Source organism: Ambystoma mexicanum, chromosome 13 (genome assembly GCF_040938575.1).
Source record: "Ambystoma mexicanum isolate Mex_15411 chromosome 13, UKY_AmexF1_1, whole genome shotgun sequence".
NCBI classification, from domain to species: domain Eukaryota; kingdom Metazoa; phylum Chordata; class Amphibia; order Caudata; family Ambystomatidae; genus Ambystoma; species Ambystoma mexicanum.
In genome coordinates, this window is record NC_090938.1 from 476859279 (window position 1) to 476876781 (window position 17503).

The 17503-nt window shown below is 43.6% G+C and overlaps 1 protein-coding gene across 1 annotated transcript in view; it reads left to right on the forward strand.

Annotated features, from left to right (window-relative positions):
- The window catches only part of LOC138521346 (parathyroid hormone/parathyroid hormone-related peptide receptor-like), a 280555-nt gene that overhangs the window by 227031 nt on the left and 36021 nt on the right, over positions 1-17503 (forward strand). The window contains exon 11 of the mRNA XM_069634105.1: positions 7845-7986. Coding sequence (XP_069490206.1) covers positions 7845-7986 — 142 coding nt within the window. The remainder of the gene's footprint in view (positions 1-7844; positions 7987-17503) is intronic.

Below are 17503 nucleotides of genomic sequence, written 5' to 3' on the forward strand. Positions count from 1 at the left end.
ATTAAAAAATACATTTTTTACCGCAAACTTCCTCTTCAGATCAGGCAATAATAATATTAGAGTTCCTTCCTGTGACGCTGTTCTGGGGGTTTCACTGATATAAACATATCCGTGGAGCTGACACAAACTTTGCCAGGTCACCTTCTGCGATCTTGCCCTAAAGCAGAGTTAGCCCTTCGTCCAGGGACTAAGGGCCTCATTACAAGTGTGCCGGTCCGGTAACAACGGTGCTGGTAAGCCTACCGGCACCATTGTTACCAGACCGGCACACTACGAGTCTGCGGACGGGTGCCGTCCCTCCCGCCAGGTCAGACCTGGCTGGCGGGATGGCACCAGCTCACAGACATTTTTCGACGCACCGGCACCGCTATTAACGGTGCCGGTGCTTCCATCATCCCCATTCCCATTGAGCCCTATCGGACTCAAATGGGAATGGGGAATACCAATTTTGTGGCGCCTGACTTCCCCTGACTGGCAGAGTTAGAATCCCCTACTGTTACCGGCAAGCCAGGTGCTGGAAAAAATCACAACTCTGGCGGCAGCCTGCCAGTTGTACTGGCACGGCTACCACCAAGTGTTGTAATGAGGCCCTAAGATGCGATTGATGGAAACCTGGAGATATTTGACCTTCTTATGACTTCGTTGAAACTTTGGCTAAAGGGTTAGTCCAGTGCTGTCATTGGGCCAGATCTTCCCGGATCTGGCAAAAAAATTCCCTTGGGAACTGACTCCCAAATCGTCGGGAACCTATGGTACTTTACCTTTATTTTTGAAGGCTGCAGTGCATTCTGTGTGGTTGTGTCGGGGCTGGGATTTGAACAGTGGTCGCTAGGTTGAGAGGCGAGACACTGCGCCACAAGACCACTTGAGGGTTTCAGCAAGAGTGCTCTGAAAGCCCATGTCCATGTTGCATTGTACAGCAAATACTGATGTGCATTTTTGGGGGGGTTAAAAGGTGTGCACATTTTGTACTTTGTTGACAACATTACAAGAAATTCTGCTATTTTCCAGGTGTTCATGATTCATCTTCTGAGGGGCTAAGAGGCAAATGTTTATGGGGGTGACTAAACCTGCACCCTCTCCCCTGCCGCGTTCCGCTCTGCGCTGAACCCCACCCCTTACCCATGCGATAGGTAGGATCGTCCAGTAAAAAAAAAACAATTTCCATCACTGGGTTAGTCATTTTAAAGGCAAATCTCAAATTTGAGCTACTTATACCAAAATAATGGAGTCTGAGGTAATCACTTTTTCAACTTCAGACTAAAGCATGCATTCGTGTATAATAGGCTGCCCTTGTTATTCCTTGTTTAGAAAAACATACAAATGTGGATTCTAAATGTGTCCCCATACCTCCCTGGCCTTGTCTTCGCTGGGCTCAGTCAGCTCCCATTCCCATGGCAATCTGTAGGACCAGCTGATCTGATCTCGAGCCTCCCGCTTCTGCCAAGCGTGCACAATGTTGCACCCAGCCCCCACGATTGCTTCTTAAGACATATGCCTCACTTTCTTGGATTTCATCCCAGTTATCATGCGCGGAGCTGACCGTTTTCCCTGAGCACTCCAATTCTTAATGATCTGCCATGCGTTACTATGTCCACTTTGTTTGGGGAAAAAGCAAAGTTTAACCGTTCAGCTATGTTACGCTTAAATGGCCTTGACCCACAATGGACATTATGTGCAATAATGTCAAAAAGTAGAGGCAGTACCATGTTATCCAAATGAAAAGCACAGGGTTAGTACATAAGACACTAATATACAATCTTGAAGAGATGAAACATTTTGGAGTGCAATCTACTCAGCTCACTCATTAGTAATCAGTGGCGCAGCGGCACATGTCTGGGAAGAGGCGCTGTTCAAAATAGAACAATTGTAACTGTGATCATCATATTTATTGGTGGGAATGTTACTGTTTTATGCATGTGTTGTGTATAATGTGACTTATGAATTAGTTTAAAATTGATCTATATTGTGGCGTATGTAAATGTTTAGTACCCAACTGTTTGTATTTTAACATTGTTCTTTAGTGCAAAGGTTCATTGAAACCATTGGCACTTAAATAAAAAATAAATAAATAAATATGTATATAGTATGGTGCACTCCTACCTCTCATCCACTGCCCCCATACTCCTGGGATGTTGTCCCTGGGAAGGAGGCAGGACTGGAGAAGGATGCGCAGCAGCATGTCAACATTTCCACAGCAATGCCATGAAGCCCATCAGTGTGGTTAGACCCCTTGCATCTATCCTTCCGCGACCAAGTTCCGAGCGGAACTGCCATTCCTTTTCTTCGTGCAGATGCGGCAATATGACAGTTGCACCTTTGCCATTATTGTTGTTATTTATTTATTTTTGCTCCCACCCCTAAGCAACCCAATCTGACATGGTCGCTTCCTATCTAGAACCAGAAACGTCGTCTGGTGTGTCTCTGGCCAGCCCTTTCATGGTGTGCCTGTGTCGTGTGTGACGCTCTTTCATTCTGGGCCCTCTGCTTCAGGTTTTCATGCTAAAAAGATATTTTCAAATAGATTCCTTTGAGAAGAAGCAGGTAAGTACTCCGGTTCCATTCGCACCACCTTGGGAACAGGTTTCCTGTCTGACACAATGTGGGAGGCCTGCAAATAACTACACGTACACACCTCAGGCACAGTAGCAGTCTAGCTCCAAGTCAGAACAAGGGCAAACATGGGCATTGTCACTCCTGCACCAAACCCACCCGCAGTGACCACAATAGTAGCTGCTTGCAGCAATCCTGTTTCAACATAGAGTTGGCCATGGATAGAACATCTACAACTCCAGAGGTTCCCCAGAGTGACCCAGGCACAGTACGAATGCACACACATGCAGGTGAGGTAACACATGGCTAAGAAACGTGACATGCCACTGGAGCACAGGGTCCGTGAGAGAACAGTGGAGCCCTCTGTGGTAGCTAGCAGGCCTCCTAGCTCACATAACAGAGTGGCCGTCTTCCATAGGCATCGCGTCCCACTTCAGTGGCGCCAGCGTCAGAAGCAGCCCTCTAATGGAAGATTGGTCATTAGGGCAGGTGGCCCCCAGAAGTAAAGTTTCCCGCCATACACCACTCACTACTTTACCACTTCCAGACTCTCTCATCGCGATGACACGCTGAGCACTATACCAGACTCAAGCCATGCCCACAGGGCCAAATACCTCAAGGCCACAGTAGGTGGAAGCCATTTGCAAAATGTAAGCATTTGATGACTCCCACACTTCTTTAAGGACATTGGCCCTCACTCCAAGTTTGCTGGTATTCCAGTGGTAAATCCGCCAGAATACGGGCAAACGTACGTGCCGTTATCGGCACTTGGTCTGCCGGAATAAATGACAGATTACAAGTGCTGATAAGGGCGGTTAATCCCAATCCCATGAAGTCCCATAGGACTACAGGGGAGTATTGTGCCACTATCACCGGCCGTGCCAGTAACAAAGGCAGTTTTTGTCAGTAGGGGTCAGATTTACCTCCAGCAGTTAGCTGGAGGTAAATCCTGAACCCCTACCATCAAAGTTGTAGTTGGCCGGTCCGGTAAAAGTGTCGGCAAACGTTATTATTTGGAATGAGGCCGATTATTCTTGAAGTGGTGTAAAACGGCATAATTCTTCCTGTGGAAAAAGATGTCGCACGGTCTGTTTGGCCCTTTTAGGAGACAGTCCCCAGAATAAAAGTGTTCCTAAACCTGCTCGCAGCAGCGCCTCACAAGGGCAATCATGAGTGTTGGCTGAAGTGCCAGAGCCCCTGTAAATTGGATAACGAGTATAGGCTGAGGCGATCCTCAAAGGTATTCCCCTTGTCAATAAGAGGCTAGACATTAATTTTAAAATGCCCAATGAGGAAAAAAAGGAGCCTATCCTCTCTGGCAAATGCACAGTGAATTGTAGCGATTGTAGCATTTGCGCAAGAAAGAGAACATTCTATCGCCTGGACTTCCTCTTTAGCCACTTCTATTCGCTGATAGGAAAGAAAGAGAAGCCATTGGGTGCTCTTGGACCTAGGATTGTTCAAGACATTGCCCTTTTCTGCTCTGTGATGAAATCCAATACGGCCAGAAGAAGTATAAGGGAGAGCAATGGCCTCTATGCACGGTGCCCAAATTGTACCACAGCTCTGCTCAGTGGCGTTTCAGTCATGAAGATAAGACAGTTAAGAAGTGAATTGTGTTCCATCTTTGTCACAATAGTAGTAGCAAGGGCCGAGGGCAGGCTATACATTTCAGAGCGGTGAGTCAGCAGTGACTGTTCCAAACAGCTTTAATAATAATTGGTTACTTATAACGCGCGTAATAACGAATAGATTTCTAAGCGCAGACCCAGGATTTGAATCTGCTGCTCTGTGTTGTCTTGCTTCCAAGACGAGTACATTGCCACTGAGCTACACTACCCATGTAATACTATGGTATGGTAAGTACAACAATAAAAGGCCCTAGCTGTTCCCAGGGTATCACACACACTTTTACACTGATCTCTAGTTCTCTCTCTCTTCCTTTCTCTTCTCTCTCTTTCTCTCCAACCTCTCTTTCTGCACTCTCATTCTCACTCAATAGTAAAATGGTAAATAGTAGCATCTCAGCGTGGGGCAAGACTGCTAAATTATAATTATATTTGTTCTTTTATAAAGCGCTTAATACCAGGGAATGGTTTCTAAGCGCAGGATCGGGATTCGAACCTGTGTTGCACTGCTTTGTCTTGATATGATTGGTTATTTATAACACGCTTGTTAGGGTTGTGTCTGAAGGAAGAGAGGTGTTAGGAATGATATCTTCTTTCCTGTTAGGCTGTTTAGGCATCTTCCTGTATGTATGCTGAGTATTTGTTGTATGAGGTCATGAATGGAATGTTTGGGTATGACTGAGTGTGGTGAGGTTCCACCCAGGCCAGTTGACAATGATGTAGCCTGGGTGGTGGGAGCCAGTGGGCTCCTCTCTGATCCTGTAACTGACTCATGTAATCTCTTGATGACATCTGATTGAATCAACATTGAAGATCTCCTGGCATCCTGTGTATCCTTTCAATAGGTTGACCCCACTTAAGGTCACAGCATAACTTAATCCCCAAAGGTTTCTAAGCGCGACCCAGGGATCGAACCTGTGGTGCTCTGTGTCGTCTTGCTTCTAAGGCGAGCACGTTGCCCCTGATCTATCCTCCCTCACCTTAAATGTTGAGGTGTCCTGGTGGGTGGCACCCTTGTGGCCCTCCATAGGTCACTGCTGCATCCAGAAGATCGAGATGCTACTATTTTACCAAACGCCTTGAAAAAGACCCAGGAGGGTCGAAACATGTGTTGGCTATATGCTTACCATTAAATCCATCTTCTGACACAATCTATTTTGACTAAATCGAGTTCTTCTCAAAGATTAGAAATACAAGCTGTTTATGCTGTTTGTTTATTGATATGTTATTTAATTGAATGATTTTGGTTTGTGTTCTCTGGTTAACTATTCCTTTCTGTATTTTATTATTCTGTGATTTAATTTGATGACATACTAATAAAGAGATTTAAAAAAAAAGATATATAAGCAAACTGAACCATTGACCCAGCACCTTGATGACTAGGGTTCTAGACAATCTCTGTTCAAACCAAATTTGAGATGGAATGGCACCATGTCCTCAGAACCCCCTCATCGGCAGCAGGTTCCAACACCCTACCTTATTGATCAGTGCAGTGATCTACATATTCTAGTGTCCCACTTTACCATCGGGTATAAGAAGATATCACATTTATTTATATTATTGTATTTTTATAATGCGCTTAATATCAGAGTTTGGTTTCTAAGCGTGGATCCGGGATCCAAACCTCTGTTGCACTGCGTGGTCTTGCTTCCAAGACCAGCATGTTGCCCCTGTGCTATCCTTCATTCACAATGTATTGCTCATGTAAGTTCTCCCACACCATTGGGGCTCAACATTGGGTTTGTACTCTTGCTTTATCACCCTCCCGAAAAGGATTTCAATGCTTTCCTACCAAAAGTTAATTTCACAATATTGCTTCCATGGCTCTCAACAAGTGAGACTGGCTATGTGCATAAGATCTTCAGGACACTACATCCACATCCCAATTTGGTACCCCCATTTTTGCTTTCTCAGATTTCCAACACCTGATCATCATTACCAGTACCAAGTTCTTCCTTTTGGTTTGAACTCTGCACTGATGGTGGCCATCATGGTACATTTTCATCATTGAGGGTTGCATAACTCCCCCTATCTGGATGGCTGGGTCCTTCGACTCCATGGGGACACAAACAAAGGTAGGACCTATCTATAGACACAAATCAAAGACATGTGCACTTAAGAACATACAGTGATAGAGTCGTTCTCTTTTCACAGTTTTCCACAGATAGGAAGTTATTTACCTGGATTCAAATCACTAAATATTGCACCATGCAGTGCTGTGTCTCAGTAGTTTTGGAAATAGGTACGTATTTATGGCAGGGCATATATACCGGGAGTATAAGGTTTAGAGTTTCCCTTTTCATAAAACTGTACACCAGCCATAGGTTGAGCGCTTGAATGCGGTACAGGAAAGGCTTTAAATCACTGAGGTGCCCCCTGGCATACCTGTAGGTCAAACAGGTAGCCCGGGTGGCATGCACAATATAGAGATGCGGTAGTGTAGCAAACTGGGAAGTGACTCTGGCATGTTTAAACTAGAATGTGAACCCTTGGCAAATTACTGAAATTTGTTCACAGACTATGGTGGTGGTCTTTGTATAAGATGGAATACATGACTGAAGTTTATCTTTTTGCATTGAATTTATCTCCTGAAGAAGGGGATCTTATCCCCGAAACACGCTGAGCAAGAGCAATATCTACGAGATTGCATGAATAACTCAATGTTGTTTTTAGATTAAAGAAAGTATAAGGAAAAATTGTGTGTTTTGAAGTGTACTTTATAGTATGTAGAATCTCTTAAACCACTGTTTAAATGATCTCATTCTGCCAGTTATCTGGCATTGTGGTGCGTAGGGGATGGGAGGGCTCCAGTCTTTCCTTTGAGTCCAAGGTCCAGAATTAATTTGTATAGTAGTCATCCTAGTTCCGGGATTGGTAGATTATATGGGTTTATCATTGAACTTAAAGACATCATTCCTCATTCACCTGGCACAACCTGAAGCGGTAATGTCCCCCCCAACCCCGCAGTGAGGGGCTTATTGCTATTAGTATCCAAGCCGTACGACTGGGGTACTAATAGTGACTTTTTTTTAAAGTTGTGTGACAGCTCTGGCATTGCATGACTGAAAAAAGAAGAAGAAAATGACCACCACGGACCAGGGAGAAGGGACTATATGTAGTCCCTTTTCTCTTTCCATAGGTGGCCATTAAAAAACAAAGAAAAAGTCAACAACAAAAATGGCCACCACGGAACGGGGAGAAGGGACTACACATAGTCCCTTCTCCCTTTCCATGGCGGCCAGTCGAACATTGAACATGACTGGGAGGAAGGCTTGTCGTACAGGTAAGTACTCAGCGAAGGCCAATAAGCTTGCTTGTTACATGCTCATTGCCCCTTGCTGGGTAGTAATAATCTATTAACATTACTTTCAGCTGTTATACATAGTGTTTAACTTCACGGAAGCATGTGTGATATGCTGATTGTTCTAGTGTGATCCCCAATATATTATGCTTGGCAAGGTTCTCTGTCAAAGAAAGTGGGAATGAACCAATGTGCAACATTCTGCAGCCTCGAAGACCAGTTCAGCATTTACCCAGGCAGCCAGTGGTCCATTCCTCTCTGTGCCAGTTTTATCACGCATCACACACCACAATTAGAACCTCTGTAATAGGCTGCACTTAACTTGAGTGACCGTGAATTGTTCTGGTTTTGTTTGCATGCAGGAAACTTCTGAAGTCCACGCTGGTCCTGATGCCGCTCTTTGGGGTCCATTATGTGGTGTTTATGGCCATGCCATACACAGAGGTGACGGGCATCCTCTGGCAGATCCAGATGCACTACGAAATGTTCTTCAACTCCTCTCAGGTCTGTTCACTGAGTCTCCCTGGGCTGCACCACCACAGTTTACACTTTGCATTTGTTTCCTGACCCTCTGCAGAACAGCACCGCCACTCATGGGTCATGATCCAACACTGTCATTAGAAATGCAGCAGATTTCACGGGTGCTTTCTGATTCTCCAACTATTGTGACCTCACTCCCCATGGGTTTTCTAATTCTCCCACTATTGTTCTATCACACTCCTCGTGTCTTTTCAGATTTCTCCCCTACTGTCACTTCATTATTCATGTATTTCCTCATTCTTCCGCTACTGTCACTTCACTACTCATGTATTTTCTGATTTCACCACTACTGTCACTTCATTATTCGTGTATTTTCTGATTCTTCCACTACTGTCACTTCACTACACATGTATTTTCTGATTTCACCACTACTGTCACTTCACTACTCGTGTGTTTTCTGATTTCACCACTACTGTCACTTCATTATTCACGTATTTCCTCATTCTTCCACTACTGTCACTTCTCTACTCGTGTGTTTTCTGATTTCACCACTACTGTCACTTCACTACTCGTGTGTTTTCTGATTTCACCACTACTGTCACTTCATTATTCACGTATTTCCTCATTCTTCCACTACTGTCACTTCACTACTCATGTATTTTCTGATTTCACCACTACTGTCACTTCACTACTCATGTGTTTTCTGATTTCATGACTAGTGTCACTTCATTATTCGTGTATTTTCTGATTCTTCCACTACTGTCACTTCACTACTCATGTATTTTCTGATTTCACCACTACTGTCACTTCATTATTCGTGTATTTTCTGATTCTTCCACTACTGTCACTTCACTACTCATGTATTTTCAGTTCCCGCCACTACTGTCACTTCATTACTTTGTTTCTGATTCTCCCACTCCTGTCCTCTCACTACTCATGTGTTTTCTGAATCTCTCACTACTGCCACTTCCCCAATAGATTTGTTTTCTCATTCCTCCACTACTGTCACCTCATTACTCATTTACTTTCTGATTCTCACACTACTATAATGTCACTACTAATTTATTTTATGATTTTACCAGTACTGACATTTCAAATCTCGTGTGTTTTCTGATTCTCCCATTACTGTCTCTTCACTAGTCATGTGTTTTCTCCTTCTCTTACTACAGTCACCTCACTACTCATGTGTTTTCTGAGTCCTGCTACTACTGTCACTTAATTACTCATGTTTTCTGAAGTTCCCACTAGCCTCACTTCACAACTTGTGTTTTCCGATTCCCGCTCAGTACCCATCTGTTTTCTGATTTTCTCACTTCGTTACTCATGTTTTTTTCTGATTCTTCTGGTACTGTCATCTCACTACTCATATGTTTTCTGATTCTCCTACTATGTCACCTCACCGTCCAAGTGCCTTCTATTGTAGTTGCTTTATCTTCTTCTGTAACCTCATTTTTACTGTGTTTTAACTTCCTTCTCCTACTGCCATCTTCCCTACACACTTGCCCCGTGTTTTGCATTCATTTGACTAGTACTTCTGCGAACCACAATTTGTTTATTTTCAACAAATGTCTCTTTGTTCAGTTCATATGTTCTTGATGTTTGACCAAAACATCACAGATATATTTTTCCCACCAAAGAGGAAATCGTTATATATTTCAAACACAAGTCACCGATATAGTGTGACATTTACAGACTTTTACGTACTTAAGCAAATATTTATTTTAAACAATGGGTCATGGGAGTGTCTCGAAGACAAAGAAGAGGTGAGCACATAATAACATAGCAGTAGCAATTTTAGATATGAAGTGTCTGGTTGGCCAGTAACCTCAGCATCTGCCAGCTATAGCCTTTAAACAATGGAAACCATATTTCATCAAATGCGGGCCTTTACGTTCTCTAAAATGTCTTATCAAGGTTTGAACAGCATAACTGGTGATCGTATGATTTACATACCTTATATGTCAGCCTTTTATGCAGACCTAGTTCCCAGGAAAACAATCTTTCTGTGTTTTGAGTCAATCTTTTAGACCAGAATCATAACATGTCACAAAAGGTGAAACCATAATTGAAATGTTTTCCGGGACCTGGTTCAGTATGGGAGTGACTTGTTATCAGAATGCTAATGACTTTGAATAGTGCCCCAGTAGATGTGAAACAGTTCTCGATTGATCAGTTTCACATCTGCTGCGTAATTCAGAATCTACAGATCCTGCCTTGATCATTCATGTAAGACTCTAGTGAACCTGGTCATTGGCCTTGATATGCATAGTCCTAGCTGTCTAGTCCACCGAGGTAAGTGTGGTGGACCCACAGCATGACTCTCAAGGTGTCAAAAGTGAAATGATATCGTGCCTCCTATTGCAATAAATATATTAATATTGGCCTACGCCAAGCTGCTCGAAAGTTGCTTGCAAAAGAATCTGTGTTGCAAGGTCCTGACCTTAAAACAATGTAAGCTGCCATTTTAGGTCAATCCGCCATTTTAGGATTCGCTTTGTAAAAGTCACCCTGTGAGTTAAAATGGTGGACAATGTCATTGCAGAATACAACATGGCCGTATTGACCTCTGTACATAGCTAATGTGTAACTTGCCTGCAGGCCACTTGTTGAGGTCGTGAACTTAGACCTTGTCCTTCGTTGACCTGTGTGTAAAAGGATTACTCATGCAATGAAACTAATCCACGAGCATATGTTGAAACAATGTATTCAAATACTGAACGTAGAACATCTATTTAACTACATTGTATTAATGTTTGAGAAGGCCTGCATGGAAAATCTTAGAATAGACAGTTATTGCATAGGCTTGTTGATACATGTATTAAAGGCAAACCAGTTATATGCGGTTGTTCGCGACTTGGCACAAACCCTAGATTGGTGATGTATTAAGTGGAATATTAACCCGAAGTGGGGCTGGACATCGTGCCCACCAAGTGTATAAAAAGCGAATGCATTCTAATATACAACGTCTCTCACTGAACACACTGAACCACGCTGGAGTTTGTTGTGTTGTACTGAGGGCCGATAGCTATCTGATTTTGCTCTGTTTTTGTAACTGGATTCAGTATAAAATAAAGTACTTTGTATGTTCCTTTGTAACCCGTGTTCGGTGTATTTCATTTTGGGGTACTCAGCCTCGATATTTTGATTTTGTTTTCACAAAGGAGCCTCTCTTGCTGAAGTCTTACTGGTAGCATGCAGCTGTGCAGCCTTTAGTAACAGCATAGATTGAAGAGCGCATTGACGCCTAGGCTGCCAGGAGGAAGAAGGACAGGCCACTCTAGTTATATGGGGCAGATCAGTGGCTTGAAAGATTGACAGTGCATCTTTGCACTGATGAAAGTGGATGATGCTGCTCCTGGTTGGAACTGGACGCAGTAACTAGGAAGGTAAAGAGAGTCCTTTGAACGAGATTAGCGCTCTTAGCGTGACCTGTACCCTTCCTTTAAGACACTTTTCTAGGATGCAAAACATCTTTTGAATAGGCATATCTAAAGTACCTGAGCATCTTAGTCTATTAATTTTTTACTTATTTTGATTTAATATTTTTTGTGTTTGGCTTACAATTTAAACCTTTCACATATTCTAGACGCACATTTATCAATTATAATGAATACAAAACAACACTGTTAATATTCAAACATTAGCAGCTATGACTTCAATACAGCAAGTCCTACTCTTTGTTGAAAAAAAGACATCAAAGATCAGTAATTGAATCATAAAATTCACAGGCTTCTGTATACAGATAGCATTGCACTGGGAATCCCTAAGTTTTGGAGATTATTGACCTCCTACAAAAACATATTTCAAAGGTAAATTTTAGCCCAGAAAAAGTGAGATTCTTACGGATAATGATATAAAATCGAACAACATATGCCAACGATCATCCCCCGTGAGCTATTTCTGAAATAAACGTGACAAATAATGGACTCACAACGACTATAAAGTGCTTTCACACAAGTCTCCTACCAGCAGATCTTTGCGATATATCACTTCTACAAACTCGGGATCAACTTGGTTTGTTTCGATAAATCTCTCAAAAAGTTAAAAATGTTAGTTAAGAAAGCTACCAAAGCTATTGAAAGAGATAGCTGCTTCCTAGACTCCAGTCCCCCCCAATGATTTTGCAAGATAACCACCAACGGCGAGTCTATAAATCTTTAAAAAATGAAACAGTCTTCTCGAAAAAAGATATGGGTATTCCAATAATGAATGTTGAAGTGTTTCTCGTGACTCTGTTTTACCGAGTCTACATGTACTCTTTCCCGAGGTAACTTCAGTCTGGGTCCAAGGACCTCCAGAGACTGCAGGCCTAAACCTGAATCTTCAAAGCCACATTCAATAAGCACTGGACAGGGATTTTAAAATGTATGCCATCGGAGATGTGTAGCCTTGGAGAGAATCAATATAGTCCTTATGCAGTTTCAGGTTTAACAAACTATCCCAATTCTCCATCATATCCCAAGCTTTGAGTGTTTTCTTCATTGCATCAGAGCTGGACTCACAATTAATACCTGCTTCCATTAGGAAGCTTTCGCGCAGATTCAGAAACTCTGTTAGGGACGGGTCCCAGCCGGTTTGGAAAATATCCCCCAGTATTTCAATTTGGATCACCTACAACTTCATTTATCAATGGAGGCAGGGTGTCAAGTTGGCCCGACTCGTGATCAGGAGGCCTGCTAGAAGAACTCGAAGTGTAGCCGTTGAGTTCTTCCTACCAATGTGTCCCTTTGTATTTCTAAGTAAAATTACAAAGGAACCAATTAGTCGAAAGATGGTTCTACTGTTGTAGCCGGAGATGGAGACAGACGCCGTGGAGCGTAGAAAAGCAGCTGATCAAGGAACACTGTAACGATGGCTGATGTACACTGAGAATAGAGGCTGTAGGGGTTAAACCATATATCAGAAGACTCAGAGCATAGAGCGGAAAACAAACAATTTCAGGAAAGGACAAAAATGACAATCAGGAATCAGGTAATAGGCAGTGAAACTTGCCAATGGTAGACAAGGGAAGGACACTACTGAGCAAACTCTGCAAACCCAACCTGTCCTAACTCACGACGAAACGAGGACGCCTAGACGGAGTTTGGCAGTCTCAAGTCCACAGACTATCCCGACGAAACAAGGACGCCTAACAACCTGAGCGCCAAGAATCAGTCTCTAGTTCGTTGCGCTTTTCTTTCGGGCATGCAGATTTGCTCAGGTAGGTGATGATAGTGCCACAGTGTAAACAGTTGTTGTTCCTTAATCCGGCGTGTTGAGTCCGAAATGTTGAAAAGGACTTTGCTGGAAAGCCGGTGCGAACAGTAGAGGCAGAGCAGGTCCAATAACGTTCTGGGGTTTGGCAGCGTGCGGACAATAAGGCAGAACAGAATCAGCAGGCAAGGCAGGTCAAATTGCGTTCTGGGGTTCGGCAGCGTGCGGACAGAGATGCAGATCAGAATCAGCAGGCAAGGCAGGTCAAATAGCGTTCCGGGGTCTGGCAACGTGAAAGCAGTTCAGTAAGTAACAAACAGTAAACATACAAGGAAGCAAGAGTTCAAGAAACACAGACTGCGGTCCAAAAAGAGCCAGGAAAGGATAAGCGCAGTCAAAGGGAACAAGACGTGGGTTCGGGAGCTTGCAGCGATTTTGACGAAAATCAGAAGCAGCGAGTACAGCTACCCGGAAGCGTTATAACGGGTAGCCGCGAACTTGATTGGCCCCTCCTCTTCCTTGCAGTGTGATAATTTGTTTGTGGAGAGGACGCCATAGTCGCAATGGCAACATGGCAGCACGGGTTCGGAAAGGGTGTTTTGGCTTTTTATCAAAGGAACAGAGTTTCTTTGAAACGGGCAAGGGCCGTTGTCGAACACTTTGGGTTGGATGTTTTGCGGTGATCTTGACACAGGGTCCCCATAAAATGAATGTGTTCTACCAGAGAGAGTTCATCAGGAAGAAGGGGTTTTTGAGGGTGTTGGTGGCTGTCAAAAACTCCTAACTATTAGTGGTGTTGAATTGGTGGCCTAAATCCCTTAGGGTGCTGGTGCTAAATATAGTCCTATCAGAGCGATGTTTAAACACGGCTGTTCATTCACTGATTTCATATATAGAGACACAGCACACAAGGAAGGGTTTTATACAGCACCCATATGTGAATTTCAAGAGAAACGGTGGCAAGTATGATATGTTTTAGGTCTGATGAACCACCGTTTCAGCAGAGATTTGACCCTTAAACATGATCCAGAAAAAAAGCACACAGTTCATACATTGGGGCATGGAAATGAGTTGGCTGACCGCCTCAGGCAGCCATCCCAGAAAGACCTGACCCCATGAACCTGAATGATAGTTTTCTTGACTGATTATCAATCACATCTGTGCTGATTTCTACTATAAATGTGCCTGAAATTGATACTATTTAACGGAAAGCACAAAAAATTGCCAAAACCTCACTATCATGACCAAAGGTACATCTAAAAGTCATGAACTCAACATGAATATTAAATGAAAAATGCTTTGTGTGGTGAATTAGTTCTGTAAAGTAACAACTATTTTCTATCATGGGTTTCCTGGAATCAAGTGTCCTGCCTTAATTCCTAGCCACTGTTACCTGGTGCATGACGACATGGAAGGCATAAGGGCCCACAGTGGAATGTGCCGCTCTGAACCAGTCCAGAAGAGTTCCCATTGCATGTCAAGGGAGGACTGTCCTCGGCATGGAAACAAGACCGGTCAAGGGCAGACATCTTGAGAGAGGCAACAGATATCAAGAGCGCACAAGCTAGCCTTCCTGGCCACCCATTTTCTCTGCCTTTGGCAAGTGCTCTTGAAAGACAGCAGCAAGTACTTGAGGGATTGGCGAAGAATACCTGGGAGCAATCAGAGCAAACCCTCCTTTGTTAGTGACATGCTTACATTCAAAATCAAAACCGCACAATTGATATGCAGGAGAGCAGTTCAGTCCTAGAAATACTGTGCAATCAGGACTGCAAGGGTGCGCTGGGAGGGGCGCCAGTGTTGGATTGTCCGCAGTGGTGGCCCTTCGTTTATGTTTGTGGCCGTCCCTATTTTTTACCCTGCCGATCTTGTCACCCTACTCGTCGTGGGAACGTCTGCCCCTATAGTAAAAATCAAACTTTGGAGCAACTTCTTCTTCAAGTAAAAGGGGCTTAAGATGAGCTCAAACAGAAGTACTAGACTCCACAAAACTTCAGCTCTGACATCTTGGAGCATCTGTAAGGCCAGAAAAAGGGAACGGAATTTGGAGCGTAGAAGTGAACAACTTCCTTTTGAAGTTTGTTCAAAATGCCTCTCGTGGCCACGGAGCATCATTCGTTTTCTTAAACTAGCTGATGTCCCCATCTTGTTTCTGAGGTCTTGGCTTCTTGCATTGTACACTGAGGTGATATTTATTTATTTATTTATTCATATTTTTAAAGCACACAACAGCCCGTGGGCATCGTGGCGCTGTTACAGAGGTGAACAGCTTGCTGGTTACGTTGGAGTGGAGGCTGGTTACATGGAAATGTATATTTATAGAGCAGATTATAGAGACACAGTAATTGAGATAAGGAACATCTTGAGGAATGAGGTGAAGTGGAAGGGTGTATATGGAGGAAGGGGTTAGGTAAATAAGATAGTTTTAAGTGATTTGTAAAAGGCAAGCAGGGATGGTTCTGCTCTGAGTGTGTTGGGAAGGGCGTTCCAGAGCTTGGGTGCAATGTGGGGGAAGCCAATGTCACCGGCTTTGGCTCTTCTGATGGTGGGAATGCGGAGTTGGTTCGTGTGATGGCTCCTTTTGGGGCGGTCTGAGGAGTTCTTGACTATGTTTTCGGATAAGTATGTAGGTGCGGTGAGGTTAATGCATTTATAAGTAATAGTGAGGATTTTGAAGTTGATTCTTTGCCTAACTGGGGGCCAGTGTGCATTTCGTCTTGCTTAGGATACATGGTCGTATTTAGGAATGTGTAGGGCGGCTCAGAGTGCATTATTTTGCACTATTTGGAGCTTGCATAGGTGTTTGGTGGAGGTCCCTGCTAACAGGACGTTACAGTAGTCTAGCCTCGCTCCGATGGTGGCCCTAGCGATGGAGAGGCTGTTTTGGGAAGTTAGGAATAGTTTTATGGCATAGATGAGTTTAGTGGTGAGCGCGGAAGCGGAGGAGATGGCGCTGACCTGTTTCATCATTGAGAGTGTGGAGTCTAAATAGACTCCTAGAGTCTTTACAGATGCGGAAACTGGTATATTTGTGTTGTCATTGGGGAAGTGGGAGTATTCAGGGCCAAGTTTAGCTAGAATTTCCTTGGGGGCTAGGATGATGATCTCGGTTTTTTCACCATTTAGGCAGAGGCCATTGGTGGCCATCCATGCTTGAATGGTAGCATATATTTGGAGGAGGGCTTCTGTGTCTTGGGAGTAGTCCTTGGTGAGGGGGAGGAGGACTTGGGTGTCGTTGGCATAGTTGGTGTATGCTTTGCCGAGTGCATCCAACAAGTCAAAGAGTAGTATTGTAAACAGATTATAAAGGGTGGTTGTGGGCGACCATGTATGTAATGGCCCGCCGTCGAAGTTAAGTGCCCGAGCGCAGCAAGGGCCCCTTAAGAAAGGCAGCAGTGCCATTACCGAAAGCGGTGGCTTGGCGCCGAGGGGCATATCGCCATTAGCACCCATGTAGTTATCGACATGGTTGCTAATGGTGTTTATATTTTATTAAAATGTTGGTTTGAAGAGTGGCCCAACGCCTGCAGTGCTGTTGGTCGGGAAGTCCATTTTCAATGTTGATGACATCATCAACATTGAAAACTGGCTTTCAGGATGACAGCACTACGTGGCACCGTGCCTTGCTTCAAAGGTACGTTTCTTTTTTTAATACAAAAAAACGACACACTTAGCACCCACATAGGAAACTACGTGAGTGCTAAGAGATGAGGTGGGAGGGGGAGTCGGGAAGGGGAGGGGGTGCTGGCTGCCCAGGCAGATCTATGTGATTTTACCGAACCGAAAAGTTTGACTCCCAAAAGTCAGTTTTTAAAATATTTTTTTTAATATTTTGCGCAAATATATATGTGGGGGAGACCCCCAAATCCCCCCATCTTAACCCTATACATTTTTTGTTCACTTTACGCCCCCACATGTATATATGCGAAAAATTGGGGGTTAGACTTTTGGGGGTCGAACCTTTGGGAGTAGGTAATTTTGTACAATACCGTCCAGGCAGCTCGGGACGTGTGCTTGTGCCATTTGTTTTACATGATATGTTTAAGTGTAAGTTAGGTGCAGGATATTGTGATATGAAACAGACGCTATCTATTTGCTAAATATGTAATATCAATATAGTTTGCAAACCACTAAACTTAATCCTTACATCAATTTCATTTGTCATGGGATCCTTTTACTTATGAAAAGTTAAGAGTGGAAGAATTTAAAATGTAAAATAATAGCAGATTTCTCCCTTTTTAGGATGGGGTAAGTTATCACTTTTGTTTTTCCCAGATGTTACTCTGCCTCACCCAATAACCGATAAATTGCAAAGGCTTTGGGGAGGTCTGGAATCGTCATCATTGGG